We start from the raw sequence: 16,438 nt of genomic DNA on the forward strand, positions 1-16,438 counted from the left end.
TTTTGTTTTTTGTTTTCATTTTTGTTGTTTTTTTTTTTTCTTTTTCTTTTGCTTTTTCGTTTTAATGCACACTGCCAGCATCTGGACGAGGTTGGTTGGTGGCGAGGTATTTGGCTCTCATGCTGGAGGTGTACTGGAGAAAGAAAAGACAAGACAAAAAAACAAAACAAACAAACAGAAAGTTAAGTCAGAATGACTAATGTCACGATGGAACCACAGATTTCTACCACTTCTCAGCATAACATGGTATGTATTTACAGCAAGCATCTCAAGGAGCTGCTGACTCAGTCTTAAGAGGGAAGTTTCACAAGTCACTGCACAGTTCACTCTGAGTAACATTCTGCCAGTCTGCTGCAGGGGTGCTGGCCAGGTCAGTGCAGACGTGCTGGTGATTTATCCAAGCTCTCCAGAGAAGGAAATCCAATAGTCACTAAGTCAAAACATGACATATGTTGTTTGAGAGAAGAGAGGGAAATGGGAATGATGCAGATGTAAAAACCCACCCCACACTTCCATCCTCTCTTAGTCATGTTACTGCTTTCAACCATGCCAGAAAAGGAGGTTGAAAAGAAAATGGGTGCTCATCGCATCTTCACAGTGCATTTTATAGCAACAGGGGCATCAAAAGACTGCATGAGCCATGGATGGGCAGCTTGAAAGAAAAGTGAGGAATAACAAAATGATTTATGCCCAAGAAAGAACAGACCCTACCAGGCTGGAAACAGGCTGCCATCAAACAGGATGATATTAGCAAGTTATCAGGTGGGTGACAGGCCACTGTGGTTTGGGATCCAAGCTGTGCACTGGGCAGCAGCAGATGAAACTCCAGCGTGGGGGTGAGAAGAGCAAGTCAGAAAGATGAAGGTTAATTCAATTTGGAGGTGGTGGTGCTGTTCTCATTCTCTTTTATTCTAAGCAAGCTAATCCTAAACGGCTCCCAGAAGCTACTGAGGTAACTTCAGCTTTGTGTCATTCAGCTTTGAATAATGAGCTGAAAAACATGTAAATAATGTCCAGCAGTAAGAATAGAACTTTGCCTCTTTACACCAATGTGTTCGATGTCTTCTGGGTCCTGCTACCGCAATATTAACAACCAAGCAATGAGGACAGATATTTCATTCCTCTTTTTATACCCTCTGGAGCCTGAATAATTCTACAATATCCACAGCTTACTTCCCAAGAGTGCTCTTCAGCATACTGACTTTTTATCACCTCTTAAACCCAACCACGTAAAGTAGCCAGTTAAGCTGGCAAAGAGACAACTGAAAGGCAGCTCCACACCAGGAGGTGTGATTTATCTTGCTCACTGGGAAAGAACATTATGAGGCATCTTTAGGCTCTCAAAAGCTCAGCTGTCCATGGGGGAATTTTCAGAGAATTAACAGTATTTTATCAGTTTTCCTTCAAAGACTGACCTGGGTTGAACCTCTGCACAATAGAAGAGAGAAACTGCTCCTCTGGCAGAGCTGATCCCATCAGCACAAGATGAAGACACCTGTGGCTTATTTGCACACTCAGCTTTTAGTGTCTTCCATAATTGGAAAACTTTTTTTCAGAACATGTATCTTAATATAAATCTCTGGCCCAGAAATGGCATCTATATTTAGGAGACAAAGGGTACATCTGTTCTTTCTAAGATGTATTTTTTGTCAGCAAGAGGGCAAAAGATAGAAAATAGCAAGCTGAGCTACTTTAAGGACAATAATCTGTACAGTTTATTAAATGTGATTACTGTTTCAGATATAAAGTTTAGGGCATTATTAATGCATAGGAGAATAACCCAACAGGCTCAGAGAGGTTTAGAAGTCAAATTACTTTCTCACAGAGTAAGTAGGGCACTTTTCAGGTACTGCAATGCTGAAATTATCAGCCAAGCCTCAAGCTAAGAAGAGGGTCTTAGAAGGAAAAATGCATTTGAGTGCCCAATTTCCATTTGCATTCTCTGTAGTGACATGTGACAGGAGATGAGTATGAACAGAGAACTTTTCCAGGTGTTAAAGTTTTGTTAGAAATATTTAGAAAAAAAATAATCTCAGATAATGGAAAGTTATTGTGCATCTTTCTGGACAAGTCATATAGGTTCAGCACATAACATGCAACATAAACTTTCTTTAAAGCATTAAAATCAAGGGGACCACTTGATGAATTTCATTTCAAAGATGTACAAAGTACACCTATCATGGTGGGAAAAGCTGAAAAGAATTCCCTCCTTCCTCCAAAAAGAAAAGACCCCACGGTTGTTTAAGTGTCACTAAAACAAAGTCACCAAGAACACGAGATCTGGAGAGCCAAGCAGAGAGTATGTTACATTCAAACCTACCTGCAAATCCATCACAAGAAACAAATCAAGATTCAGAGCAGTCAGAGTTAGGGCTGATGTTCTCTCCTTAACTCAGGATTTTTGCACCTTTGTACCTCTTCCCGGTTCAACTGAACCAGTTACTCCTTCCGTTAGGTATTTTTAATGATCATGGTAAGTATGACTGAAACCTGGCAGTAGAGAGGCAACACTCCACAGTGCACCTCTCACCAGCACAGCTCTAGCAGTGTGCCCTGGATCTCAGTCCCAGCATCACCCTCCAGGTACAAGGGCTTCCTCCACATGCTGCAGCCCTTCCTCCAAGTGCTTCTCTGCATCCTCTGCTGGGAAGCAGAGGAAAGATGCTGTGGAACACACAGGTCCCAACATCTGGACAGGCCAGCAGATGAAGATTTATCAGCAGACACTTTTGGATATGAAACCAAACTATATTATCCAGAGTTAAAATAGTTAGGTCTTCAGTTGCTTAAAAAAAAAAAAATAAAAAATCACTATGTCTTTAACTCCTGTAAAAAGTGATTCTAAAGACAGAAAGCCTGAGCACAATTCAGACCAAGGAGGTGTTGGACTCCACTCTGAGGCCCACAGCTGTCAGGTTCACAGTTGCATTTAGTTTCCTTTAAAGAGGAGCTTTCATAGAAGGTTAAAGAACACGCACAATTCAGTCATTCTTCCAGCATGCTCACTGGAAGTACCCATGTGCCTGTACACCCTCACTCACCCTTTCAAAAACAGCACAGAGGACAAGCTTCACCCCATACCTCCACCTCACTGTCAGTTTCCCCAAGAAGGTCACCTGAAAGAGTTCTTGTTACCATTCCTGCTGGTGGCCTGTGCTATTCAGCACAGCACCTCTCAGTCACTTACCAGCCAGCTCTGACAAACACAGCTGCTCGCACACAGGTTTATTTTTGTATTTCTCCAAAGAAAACAAAAGTCTCTCCTTCACATTTAGCCTTGTTGAGGGTATAAACTTTCATAGGTGTGGTTTGCCAGCACATGGGCACTTAACACACACAGCCTGGGCACAAAGGAATCATTGGTGGCAAAAAAAAAAAAAAAATTAAGGGAACAATCAGTTCATTTTAGAGGCCATAAATTCTACTGACTCCTGTGAAATCCATGAGCACTTCACAGCTAACTAAGCTATGCTGAAAGATCACTTACCATATGAAACCATGACTGAGTACAAACCATTTACTATTTGTGGTTAAAAACCCACGTGAATTTCTCTTGAGCTACCCTGACTTTGATTTCCTGCCAGAGCTGTTCAGGTAATCCAATAAAGACCAAAGCTTCTGGATTCAAGTTCTGAAAGGCTGATCTCAAACAGCTAGAGCACAGTAAACACAGAGGGTTTGGTGTTATTATGTATGGGAGGACCAAGATGCAGGGAAACAGCTAATTCCAGCCAGTGGGTTCTGAATTCAAAGGGACTTAAGTCTTTCAAGTCAAAAGAACTGAGCTTCTGTTGGTTTTGTTTGTTTTGAAAGCCTTGGAAAGAATGCAGTGCCTTTTCCATGGCCCTTCAGACAGCCACATTAAGCTCGGGTGGGACCATAGATAAACAGAAGACAGTGCAGACTGGGATCAGGTCATGTTCCAGCCCAGGGATTTCAAGTCTAGAATGAATTTCCCTAGAGTTTCCCCACCCTCACCAACATTTTGTTTCACGGAACAGATCCATCTAACATCGCTACAATACCACCTACAGGAGCAACAAAGCAGAAACCCCACCACAAGCTGAGGCCCAAGAGCAGTCTTAGCAAGACTTAAGACTGGAGAAAGCTGTGAGCCTTTCAAGGGAGCTGGCACCATGCTTCCAGACAGGGTTGTTTGCATTCGTGCACCGTGGCAGAGGCATCAAGACACCCGATGCAGACCCTTCCCAGCAGTCCCCAGGCAGGCAGGCAGGCAGCGAGGGGCAGCAGGGATGCAAGACCGGGCACCAACAGAACAGAAAGGAATCCAGTGCAAGGCTGAGAAAAGTGCCAACGAGAAGAAGCAGAGAAGAAGGAACAGCAGCAGCTTTATGGACAGGTATTTCTGGGAAGAGAATGCAAGATATGACTGCGTGAGCCAAAAGCCACGGGCTCCCTGTTCCCACTGGAACCAACGCCTCCCTGGCACTGCATGAAGCACTGACCTTCACACCACCTGAGTTGTCTGGTAGCCCTAATCACACCCTGTATTTAACCAAGCTAATAACCCCCAGAAATGCAGACCACCTCCTCTTTCTGTGGGCACGTGGCTTTGTCACGAGGGAGGAAACATTGGCTGTCTTGGAGAACACCAGCAGCCACAGCCCGTGAGGAATTCAGACAGTGAAATGGTACTAGGAGGGCCCTGCTCACAGAGTCTGTGGGACATGGATGGGATGATTCGGACACACAGAGAACAAACAAAGCAGTAAAAGGTTTTGAAACAGAATGAAACAGATCTTAGTGATTATATCTGGACCCTTAGGGAAGCTTTTTTAAAAAAACTTGCTCCTTTCTGACCTTGAATGTAAGGACAAAAGGAAAAGCTGCACACAGATCTGACAGGCATTTAAGTAACTCTTCAGGACAGTTTAAAATTAAAAACCCTACAAATGAGCTAAAAGCTTGTGGCAGGTTGGTATTGATGGTTTTGGGTGTTATGACTACTGAGGACAAGCAGAACAGCAGCAGGGCTCAAGGAGAGCCAAAAGCTGAATTAAGACAATGATCCCTGACTGAAGTGCTGCTAGATTGGTTCTCTTTATTTCTAGAGAATGGCTTCTTGTGATGGGAGAACTTCTACGTTGCTTTTGAAGTGCAAGGTTATTTCTACATTTGAGCAGCACTCAGCACCTGGTGTTCAAGCTGTTGTGAAGCATGGAATCCAAGCTGGAGCTGCTGAGAAGTAGCTTTGGTGAGGCACGGGCACCTGTAACCCTCACACCGTGCACCAGAAGCCTCTGGAAGGTTGATACTGCTCCTTGAGTCTGCACCAGAGCCAAAAACGGATTTTTTAATTTAACCCTTGGCAGGAGGGAATGGGGTGGGAGGTGCAGAGGGAAGGAATGTGAAGAAATAAAAGGCACTGGCCTGGGATAAAGAGTGCAGGGATGAAGGGAGCGGTTGGGAGTGGAGAAGGGGTTGAGCAAGAAGGACCTTGTTTTGCAGTACCTGTTCCATTTGCGGGCGCTGTTACCAGTATGTCCGTGCACTGTCCGAGGGCTTAAGCTGCCAGCTCATATGGCTGCTACTGTCCATGGCAGCCAAATACAACTGTGATGACGCAAGAAAGAGAGAGAAAAAGAGAGTGCAGCCTCAACGTGCATGAAAAACACAGTGCAAGCAAGTGAAACCGTGGTGTGTGTCAGCGACAAGGTGGGTTCTACCACCCTAAGGGAATATCCCTGTGGCAAGAAGGAGAAAACAGAAGGAATGAGAGAAGGAAAAACACAAACAAACGAACAAAAAAGCCAGGAAAAGTAACGGACAAACAATGCAGCAGGATCATCACATCTTAGTTTTCACCATCTGTTCACAGAAAGCTAAATGGAATAGGTCAGCTCTGTCTACCCACTGGACATAACCTACTTGGCTGGTTATCTCCCTTTCCTTCCTCCCAAAAAGCGGCAGGGATGCGTGCATTGGTATTCCCTTTCCATCTCTCTCCTCCCACAGACAATTTGCTATGAAAAGTTACCATTTCTTCTGCCTCAGTACTCTCTCAGCCACCTGCTACGGAGAGCTGCAAATACAAAAATCCCAAAAAAAGCCTTTCCCTGTTTTCTGCTAGTATGAGAATAGACAGCATTTTTCTTCTCTCCACTGCCTGTCTACTACATCCCTCCAGGAAACACATTTACCCTATAGCCTGGTTCCTTCCCTGCTCTGGGGAGAAGCTCCCTTTTCTATAGGTGCACTGCTGCTCCCTCATCCTCCCCAGCTCCGGCACCTCCCCACAGCCCACACTCATGGCTGCCAACTCAAGTTACTCTGAAGAAAAAACCCTTTATCTACTCCCAAACCCCAGCCTAAGGCACCAGGACTCAGATTCCCACTCAGGGCTTTAACACAAACAGCTACTGAAGAACCAGGGAACTTCTTGCCTCACTACAGCCCCGTGGGAGGGAATGTGCTTTCTCTGAAGCAGAAGAGCTGTAGGGCAAGGGGAAGCAGGACATTGAAGGAACATGTGCCCTGGCTGTGCCAGAGGGACAGTGCCCTTCTGCCCCAGGAAACAGCAGCAGTGCAGCAGGTCAGGGACCCTGCTGAGCCCATCCCACTGCTGGGAGCGGACAACGTGACCGGAGCTCGCCATCAGAGCACCGGGGTCAGGAATCCTCTTTGGGAAGGGTGGAACAGGTCTGGCCAAGGACAGAGACAAGGATCAACTCTGCACATTTCCACCTCCTCTACAGCAAGATGAACTGGTCCTCTTGAAGTTGAACCATGGATGTGATGCCTTCATTTCCACCACAATGCCTACTCCTTCATCCACCAACCTCCTCTTCCTCCCCTTCCCAACAATTTGAACCAGGCATCACAGAGTGTATTTTCTTTACCTATGCCTGAAGACTGATTGATCGTTAGGCATTTTACTACTCATCCTCTGTTATCACACCACCAAGTTAGTGAGCACTGGGATGGCATGTTCTCCAGGCTCTGCTGTAGATCAGGCTTACAGGATCCAGCAAGGGAGGGCAAGATTCATTTAGTTCTTACCCAGACAGGAAGACAAGCCCGTGTTTTATCCAGCATACAGAAATGGCTATCAGGCCATTCCAAATACCAAAACCTTCCATGAAAGTTTCTTTTTTTTCCTCCATAGGAAATTAAATACAAAAATAGATTTCAAAGAAAGTAAAACAATTGTGAAAGAAAGATTTTAAAAAAAAAATCTCAACAAAAAATAACACAGGTTTCATCCTACCATCTCTTTAGGGCAGATTAAGGAGAGAGGTTCAGCAATAACTCTGAATTTACAGTTTGAACATGTTTCTTTTTAAACTTGAGGAACCAATGGCACAGATAGCAAGTACACTGCATGCAAGTGAATCATCCTGCTGAAGTCACCCATCAAGATACTCATGCACTTCAGTGGTGGCAGGACTGGGCCCATAGGATTACCAGTGTTAATTGATCGAGTTTTAGTCTTTTCATGTGCGATGTCCAAAGCAGCATAGCAGGGTTTTATTCTCCATGGCAGGTGAGACACAGCTTGTCTACCCAAGCTGCTGCCATTTATGGGCCAGATCCTGTGCTTGGCTGCACAATCAGCTCCCTTGGGAGTACACAGGAGTGGCAAACGTGTATCCCCCAAAGTTGCTGAAGCAAAGAGCAGTAAAGAGAGACTTACTGAGGGAGGTGGGGACTCCCGGCCAATGAGCGGGGTATTCTCGCAACGGGGGTTCTGGAAATTTGCATTCTGGCTCCTAGGAAAGGAAGAGACACATGGTAACGGGGCACGTGCCATGCTTCTCTGGGGAGGGTCTCTGATGGGGACACAGGACAGAGCATCCTCACCCCCAGAACTACTCTGTCAGTTCAGCCTCCTTCAAAGCTTTTCTTACAGGCCAGGTGGATCCCCCCTTTTTCAGACAAGGGCATAAAACTATCATAATTCTCCTCAGATTGAGCACTATTTTTACATTCTTACTCAGAAGGGCCCACAATGAATCACATCAAGTGATTTAAAAATAGGCCCCTGTGAAAATCTGCCTCCCTGCAGCATCAGAACTGCCAAGTGGCAGAAACGGAGATAAAATGAGGACAATGTCTAAGGGGATAAACAAAATGATGTGGCAGCCCAAAAAAAGATGGGCCCTGATGATAGTCCAAATGTAATCAGGGTTAGGCACTTCTGGAGGAAGCTCTGAAGATCCCACCTGGACTGGGTAGCTCCAAACTGCAACAGATGTCAGAGCTGACTGCAAATACTGTAGAAAGAGAGAGCCCACAGGTTTTTTCTTGGCTCTCAGTCTTTTGGGAGGCTTCTGGCAAGACTGCTCTGTCTGAAGAATTAAGTCTTCTGGTGATCTGAATCATTGTGCAATAAGAAGCCCAGACATTACTTTCCTACTTCTTTTCTTAGACATTTTCCTGAGTCCTGGAGCACAAAGCTGTTCACATTTTGGAGCACGCTGTCTAACAAAACTCTTTCTAGCGCAGCACCTTCAAGCTATTCCCTTCTCCCATTAGATGCCAATCAGAAAACAAAACCCTTCTCTGCTTTTCACCACTTGGTCAGAAGTGCCAACCTAGCGGCACTTGAGCCAACAGAAATGAGGAGGAAGCAAACGTGGAGGAGCTTCTTGTGGGGATACTCACATGTACTCCGTGACGGGAGCATTGCTGACTGTGTGTGCTGCTGCAGGGATGCTGGTCTCACTGCCATAACTACTCCCACAGCTATAGAGGCTGGGCATGTGCACTCTGTACAGATTATCGTGTGTCTGTCTACTCCCTTGAGCAGCTGATTCTTCTTCCCCATCATCATCTGAGCCTCTGCAAGAGGGAGAAAAAGTTCCTCCTAGAACCCTACAATGACCCCACACGTGGGGTTTGCAGGAAACCATGGTGATCCTAGGAACCTCCCAGTCATCTTCCACACCTCCACGTTTTGTACCCGTTTGGGATGCCTCAGGGTGGCAGTGTGAAACACAGCCCACACCACAGTGACTCAGACCTCCCACAGACCCCATCTGGAGGAGCACACTGCGTGATCCCCTCCAGCCTCCCTGCAGGCTTCTCTCAGGGTTTGGCACACAGGTCTGCAACTGCCCAGCTGTACAGCCAAAGGATGGATACACATCCCAAAAAACACAGCGCTAAAAAACCCCCACAAACAACAACAAAAAAAAAAGCGAGGCAACGGGGAAGTAGTGCCATGCACCCCACAGAAACATCCTTCAAAACTGCAGTCTGTCTCCTTCCATTTCTTGTAGACACGTCCAAAGAGCTCTTAAGGATGAGCCTCTGCAGACTTCTCTGAAGTCCCATTCTGGTTGCAAAAGGTCCCATTCTCTGAAGTCCCATTCTGCTTCAGCTTCTAGCAAAATCACAGAAGTCTTTACAGAGACTAAGTTGCAAAATTTGCGTCTAAAGTCTTTATCTTCTCAAAAATGCCAGGGTTTTAAATCAGTGGAGAGCAGAACTGTTTGCCAGCTGGTTCCCTCTGCCTTCCCATGGTATTTTCTTGCCCCTCCTATATAATACACACTGCTATTTCATCTCCCTAATTAGGGGGTGGAGCACCATGGTCTGAAATATATTTAATCTGCGCTTAAAGCTAGTGAAGGGTTCTACACAGCATGTACAGACATCACTAGAACCTCCCAAACATCACCTGCAGCCTCTGCACCACACGGTGGCACTGAAGATCGAGGAATTGCAGCCTGCATGGTCCCTTAAAGGCAGTAAACTGTGACATCCTCCACTTCCCCGGGGGAGAAATGGTGCTCCAAGGAATGCAAGAGGGAACCCTCCAGTTCACAGCAGCAGTCTGAGCCTGCTGGGGTTGGCAGGGCTGGCAGCAGCCCACAGGGAAGGCAGCACAAGAGATGCCACTGGGGAAAGCTTTCTCCTTCCAACAGGCAGACTGCTGTGTTCTTCATGGTAAGGTCTCTGCAGCTGCCTGTGGAAGAGGTGAGGAACCAGCCATTTCCTCAAGGGCTATTCTGGCACTTCCTAAGGCCACTTTTCTCTGTGGGCACTGCAGGCTGGGCCAGCTCTGGCTTCCTGCTGTTGTTCAGGGCCTTCTGTTTTGCCACAAAAATCAGGATGGCAGGAGAGAATTTGCTGCAGTCTATTGCTCTTCTGCAAGAGTAGAAAACTCAGTGCCATTTTAACAGCTGCCTGTGGTGCAGCAGCCAGTCAGTGAAGGTTTGCTAAAGACTTACTGATTAATCTGGTTTTCATCATTAATACCAGTTCCAATCTGCAAGTGTCTCACCTGCCCATGCTGCTGACAACAAGACAGTTCCTGCTTTCCATTATCTATGCAAGTCAGTCACCTCAGCATGAGCAAAGCTACAAAGGCAAGTGTAAACTGCTTCTTATTCCAGTTCTCTTCCCCACAGCAGAACAAATGCCTCAAGGCAACGTAAGAGAGTAAGAATTTTACAGAGAGAGCAATAGTTCAAGCATTACCTCCATATTACAGCTATAATCATTCATCTAACTTGACTCACAGCCCTACAATGTGCTCAATACTCTGCACACAGAGTATTCCAGAGCAGTAAGGTTCAGATGTTAGTATCAACCACAGCCAGAGAAAAACACAACCATTTTTTTCTTCCTGTTAGACCTGTGCTTATAAAGCCTCATCCCTCACACTCCCGGGATCATGTGGGAATGAACTCCATATGCTCATGGGCACAAGTCCAGCAGCCAGTCTTCACTGGGAAAGAGCTCAACAGTGCTACAGGATCTAAACCCTCTCTGTACCTCTTTTGCTGCCAAGTGTGTGGGACGCTGCAGACAATGGAACTGAACATGAGGGCTGTGACAAAGGAGAAGAGAACCAGGTAGATGAGGCCTTCCACTCCATCATAGCAGAAGCCTGTCAGAGCCTGGACGTAATCCTGCAGAGGGAAAGGAGCAGAGTTTCCTGATCACTGCAGAGTTAACACTGAACTCCAACTCAAAAGCCTTTCTCCAGACTACACTCTCTGAAACAACTCAGAGACATCACACTCCCTTTTTCTAGAGCATAATTCTATTTTAATTTCAGGGACTCGAGTGTTTTTCATAAATGATCTAACCCTTGTTTTCCCTCACAAAGACCAGCTTGGATTTAGACACAGAAATATTTTCAACCGCCCACAATAAGACTTTAAGAGGAGCAAAAATAAACAGCCAAGGCAAACATCCACCCAACCGAGATACAATATTTTTCATTAAGCCTTTCAACTCCCTCACAATGTGCCATGCCCAAGAACAGAAGCATGAACTGTCTATGTCTCTGCCTTTAGAGAGGCAGTGAGGACAACAGCAAGGCCATGCTACACTGCTCTTAAGTGCTCTAAGGCACTGCACTCCATGGCAAGGGCAGCAAGTTACTTCCCATACACAAAAAATCCCAGGCCTGAAGGCCTCTATGGCTGCAGCTTGTAGATGTATGAAGGCATGCCACCTAGCTTCCTATGTTGATCTTTAAACTCAAAGCTAACTTGATCTAAATTCTCATTCCCCTTTCTGCTAGAATCAGTAAGCAAAAAGCTATTGCAAATTCCCACCAGAGATTTGGAACTCCAAACCAATACAGGCTCCACACCCCTTTTGTTCTTTCTTAGCTCAAGCCCAGCTACCAAGAACTCACCAAATGCAGACTCCGACAGTCTACTAAAGCTGTCAGCTGCTGCAAGTTGATCTCTGTTGAATTCAAAACCTCCTGGATCCGAGTAAGATACTCCTGCAAACAAGAAGCCAGTGATTAGTGCCAGGGAATGCTTAGCAGGAGCTGATCCTGGGTTCTGGACAGATTTGAAGGAAGCCCCAAAGAACAGGGAGAGCACGCTTGAGGAGAGTTACCTTGGAGGTGGGGTGCTCCTTGGTCGCTGACCTCATGAGTTCCGACACATCATCCTGCATTTCTACCAAAGCCTTATGACTTCCTGACAGCTTCTGCTCAACACAAAACATGCAATGTTTCAGCAGGTCAGGCCACATGGACCAACAGATCTCCCGGGAAAAGACTGAAATCCTATTTCCCAAATACTGAAGCATCATCTGTATGAATGGTACTAGCTAAAGATGTCCCAACTGACATGAGTGCAGCTGCAATAGGGTTAAGTTTGACTCTTAGCAAACTGGAAGAAGTACAGACAGAGAGAAGAGGAGAAGGGAAGAACCAAAAGGAAAAAAAAAAAAAAACAAAAAACACAAACCCACAAAGAAAGAACAAAATACATTCACAAAAAATGTACACACAGCTGGGGCTGGCTCTAGGACAGAAGGGAAGGAGAAAGAAAGGACACAAAGCACTCAAGTTCTCACCACAGAACACAGCTGGATTTTTTTACTAAATCAGATGGATGAAAAAGACATAAGGTTAACTGTAGAAGTTGTTTGTATTAGGGTGCAGCCTTCACATCCCTTTAAAGCACCATGAGGATTTCACATGCAATAGCATGTCAGGGAGTACACAGAGCAACCAGAAATGCAACAGATGGCAGAGGTGCATCAAACCACAGCCTGAAGTGTTCTTACCCCACCCTTTAAAACAGAGGAAGACAAGATTTTGAAAAAATCCTAAATATAAATGGTGAAGCAGCTGGTGTCTGCCAAATGGTGGGTGGTGTGGGCCCGTTCTGGCCTCTGATGCATACCACAAAGATTGGAATGGGCCCAGGTGCTGTTCTTCTGCCCCCACACAAAAGAATAATGACTCACATTTATACCTCAGGATAAATCCCTTGGATGTTCAAAGGTTTGTAAGAGGCATCTGTGAAAAACACTCCTTCACCCGCAGAAGCGACTGCATTTTGGGAGTGGAGTGTTATCACTGTTTAACCCAAAAGACCCTTCAGGAAGGGATTCAAAGCAGCAATTACAGAGTTGCCCAAGCTGGCATTAATTGTGATGCTGTGTCTCCACAGTGCTGCCCTTTAGACAAGTGCCTTGTAAGCAGAGATAACACCAACAAAGCCATTACACACCACATTACACCACAACACACACAGGCCCTTCTAAGGGGGTGTCCTGGGCCTGAGGCTGTGCAGGTAGTGATGAAGTTGGAAAAAACTCCTCCCTAAAATCACAGTGCCACCTCCTGCACAGCTGGGAAGTAGCTACCAACAGTCAGAGTGCTCCCTGAAGCAAACAGCCTGGAGCTGGCTGCATGCTGGCACCAAGAGCACTTCACCTGCAGCCTGCAGGGTGAGGAGAGCCAGGGGTGGAAGGAATTAGGGTGCTCACACTCACCTGCTGGAAAGGGTTGGGGTACCCAGCACTACAGGTCATGTAATAGCGGAGAGTCTCTGTGAAGACACAAGAGGAGAAGGTCAGGCCAGGTCAGTCATTCCAGCTTTGCAGTGTGGGTCTGCTCCACTCAAAGTTAGATGGAACACAGAAAAAAGTTTTATTCAGAAGTTGGCACTACCCATCACATAAACCTAAGACAAGACATCAGTCTAGGACAAGTTCAACTACACTACAGTGAAGACATAGTCATAAACTTCCAGAGAAGACTGTTACTGTGCTCTGCTAACAACATCATTTGTTTCCAGGCTTGAAGACACAGCTGTGTTCCTCTTCACTCAAACCAGCCTGGTGCCCTCATGAGCCCTCTACAGCACTACATCAACTGCCAGCACGCACAAATTACAAATACCAGGCTTCCCCCTGCCATCCTCAATAATATTATCAAGGAAGGGAAGCTCTGAGAGACTTGATCATCCAAATGCCTTTAGATTCTTCCTCAAACATTTACAGTTCCTCTTCAGATGAATATGAGCATGCCAGCTCAGCAAAAGCAAGGGTGATGTTGGTGTGGTAAAGACTACAAAAGCCCTAAAACACACAAACCCTCTGCATTCCCCCCTCCACCAGCATCTTTTCCTCCATTCTTTATAATCTTCTGTCTGTGACTTTCAGTAATGCATATTCCAAGGCTGCACAGTTATCCTGATGAGTCCCAGCTCAGAAATCCGTAAAAAGGCACAACCAGAAGCAAGCAGAGCTGTGAAGGAAGCAGACCTGACTGCATCCTGACTCTGCCACACTTCCCATAAATATTGAATGCACCTTTCGGCAAGGCAGCACGCTGGAGACCGAGTGCTACAACACAGCCTGTCAGCCCCTGAGTGCTGGCAATGCAACCTGACAGCTGTTATTTATAATTCATTAGCCTACTCTGGGGCAGCTCCTGCCAGCTGCTCCATCTCCCTCCCACCGACTCTTTCTCTGGGACGACTTAACATCTCCCCAGCCAAGCCTCTAAGCAGCAATTAGCAAATTCTGGGCAGACAGGAGGGCAGCAAGAACTGCTTTGTGCCTGACTTTGGGCAGACCACAGAAGTGACTGTCCACAAGCACTGAGCCAAGGAAAGGGCTGCTCCTCCCCGGCTCATAAATCACACACAATGGCTGTGTGAAAATGGATTAAAACACACCTGCACTGAGAGAACAGCAACAGCAACCCACAGCATCACACATGGTGACCCAAAGGAGCTGCGATCTTGTCACCTATTTATTTTAAACCAACAAAGCCACTAAAAGTTTCTCTTAAGCTCCCACAGTGGTATCAAGTTTACATCGCCTTTTTAAGTGCACTAAGTTGCATGACATTCTGCTAATGCAAAGCTCTAGAAATGTTTCTTGAGGGCCTTCTGGACCGTCCCTGGTGGGCAGATTAGAGATGAGAGTTCCTGATATCATAGTTCGCAGCTTGTAAGCTCAGGATAAAGATTGCTGGTTACAAGTGAAGCAAAAAGCAGCACAGTGAAATAAGTGCTTGCCTTGCTTCACCCTGGAAGGCAGGATCAACAAGGATTCACTGTGGTAGCGCTGGCTTTGCTGCTGACAAGTGTGACACTCTACATAAAACATGCTTCCCAAAATGGCACAGCCATCGGGAGCAGCTTTCCCCTGCACTGAACCCGAGCTGGGCTGCTTTAAATCTGTGGCTACAACAGGCAGTGAAGCTGCCTTCAGGTGATCCTGGACTGCAAAGCCTGGAAATTAACAGGACCACATCCCCTGCCTCCATGCCACCAGGGAAAGAGGAAGGAGCAGGAGGCACCTTCACCTGTTTTAAAGCTGGTGGAAGCTATCCTGCACATCACCAAATCTCATATTTCTGACCAGAAAACAGCTGCACTAATCCATCCTTTGCTAACAGCTCCAGGCAATTTCTTTCTATAATTATCTTTCTGGTGCATTTTCCTCTCAAGGAAAATTCCTAAAGGTTGATCTGATTTTTGAAGCTGGCCTTTAGGCAATCTAGTTCATAGCAGAAGGGTTAGGCAGGGTCACATCTGCAGCTGCCCATGCCTGCTAGCAGCAATCCTCCTGACTCTTGGTGCATGGCCATTGTGGGAGCAGAAGGCAAGGAAGGGAACTACCTAAAATGCTTTATTTTTGCAAAGTCTGTTTTTCCTAGAAAGGAAAGTAGAGCTTCCTACTAAAGACAGCTTCAGCTGCTAGAACTACTTACTGCTTCTGCAACCATGGAGACCTACTACTCACTTCAAAGCCCAGCCAAAATGCAAAAATGGTATTATGCACCTGCCAAAAGGCAGTGAGGTCTGTAGAGAGCAATGAGAAAAAAAAGATCCTAGTTCCCAAAAAAAATTCCTCACACCTAGAACAGCTTCTCCCAGCTCTTCATCTCTAATTGAACATTCTCTTAGCAGTGCTCATTTTGCCTGTACACCCAGATGAGGCTGTCTCTGTGGGTTCAGTCATCAGAGAAAGCAGCTGCAGTGTCAAAGGAAGGCAGCTCTTTTGGCTGGAGTTTCTTGCCCAGGTAACACTCTCCACCAGTTTTGTTCCCCCAAGGCACCAGTCTGACAACAAAGGGATGTGTCTGCATAATATTTAATTTCTCTGATACATCCTATTTTTGTATTGGTAAAAGCAAAGAGTTTGAAATTGCTCCATTTGCCCTCCGCTCAAAGCTTTCTGCTTGTCAGGAGTCCCACAACACCAGACAGGAAAACAGCTTCTCAATGCCAACATCAGCTCAGCAGGATTCTCTAGAGCACTTCTTTGGGCAAACTCTTCCCTGCAGTGTACTCTGAGCTCAGGCAATAACTGTGCAGACACCACTGCCCCCACCTGAGGTTTTGCCCTGATCTTACTCCTAGACAGAGGTGGTGATGGTGTCAGTCCTTTGGTTTTTTCAGCTCTGCACTACCAAGATGAGATTATTGCAACAGTGGGAGGCCACTTAGGAGGGTGGGCATGACAGGAACCCTTCCTGCTTCAATCTGAGCAGCTCAGCCTCAGCATCCAGCCTGAGCAGCTCGGCTGGACCGCAGCTGAAAGCCTCCATTATCCATCCTCTGAGGTTCACAGCTCCCTCAGATGAAGAGAGTGGCTGTTCACCAGGCAGACTTCTGGTAAGAGAATGTGGAGAAAGCTCTTCCTGTTGTTTAGACAGATTGTGCCTTTTTATTTAATTTTATGCAACAAGTCA

The 16,438-nt window shown here is 46.1% G+C and overlaps 1 protein-coding gene across 2 annotated transcripts in view; it reads right to left on the minus strand.

Moving 5' to 3' along the window:
- Positions 1-16,438, minus strand: part of TTYH3 (tweety family member 3) — a 69,303-nt gene continuing 52,865 nt past the window's right edge. The window contains exons 8-14 of one of the 2 annotated variants that reach the window (XM_066197656.1): positions 13,222-13,277; positions 11,830-11,922; positions 11,618-11,710; positions 10,744-10,880; positions 8,626-8,802; positions 7,655-7,730; positions 1-133 (exon numbers count right to left, since the gene is read on the minus strand). In XM_066197656.1, the coding sequence (XP_066053753.1) occupies positions 62-133; positions 7,655-7,730; positions 8,626-8,802; positions 10,744-10,880; positions 11,618-11,710; positions 11,830-11,922; positions 13,222-13,277 (704 nt within the window). In that variant the 3' untranslated portion in view covers positions 1-61. The remainder of the gene's footprint in view (positions 134-7,654; positions 7,731-8,625; positions 8,803-10,743; positions 10,881-11,617; positions 11,711-11,829; positions 11,923-13,221; positions 13,278-16,438) is intronic. The other variant, XM_066197658.1, reaches the window with a different exon arrangement.

The sequence above is a fragment of the Chamaea fasciata genome, unplaced genomic scaffold, assembly GCF_029207755.1.
Source record: "Chamaea fasciata isolate MVZ Bird 193981 ecotype frontalis unplaced genomic scaffold, bChaFas1.0.hap1 SCAF_16, whole genome shotgun sequence".
NCBI classification, from domain to species: Eukaryota; Metazoa; Chordata; class Aves; order Passeriformes; family Sylviidae; genus Chamaea; species Chamaea fasciata.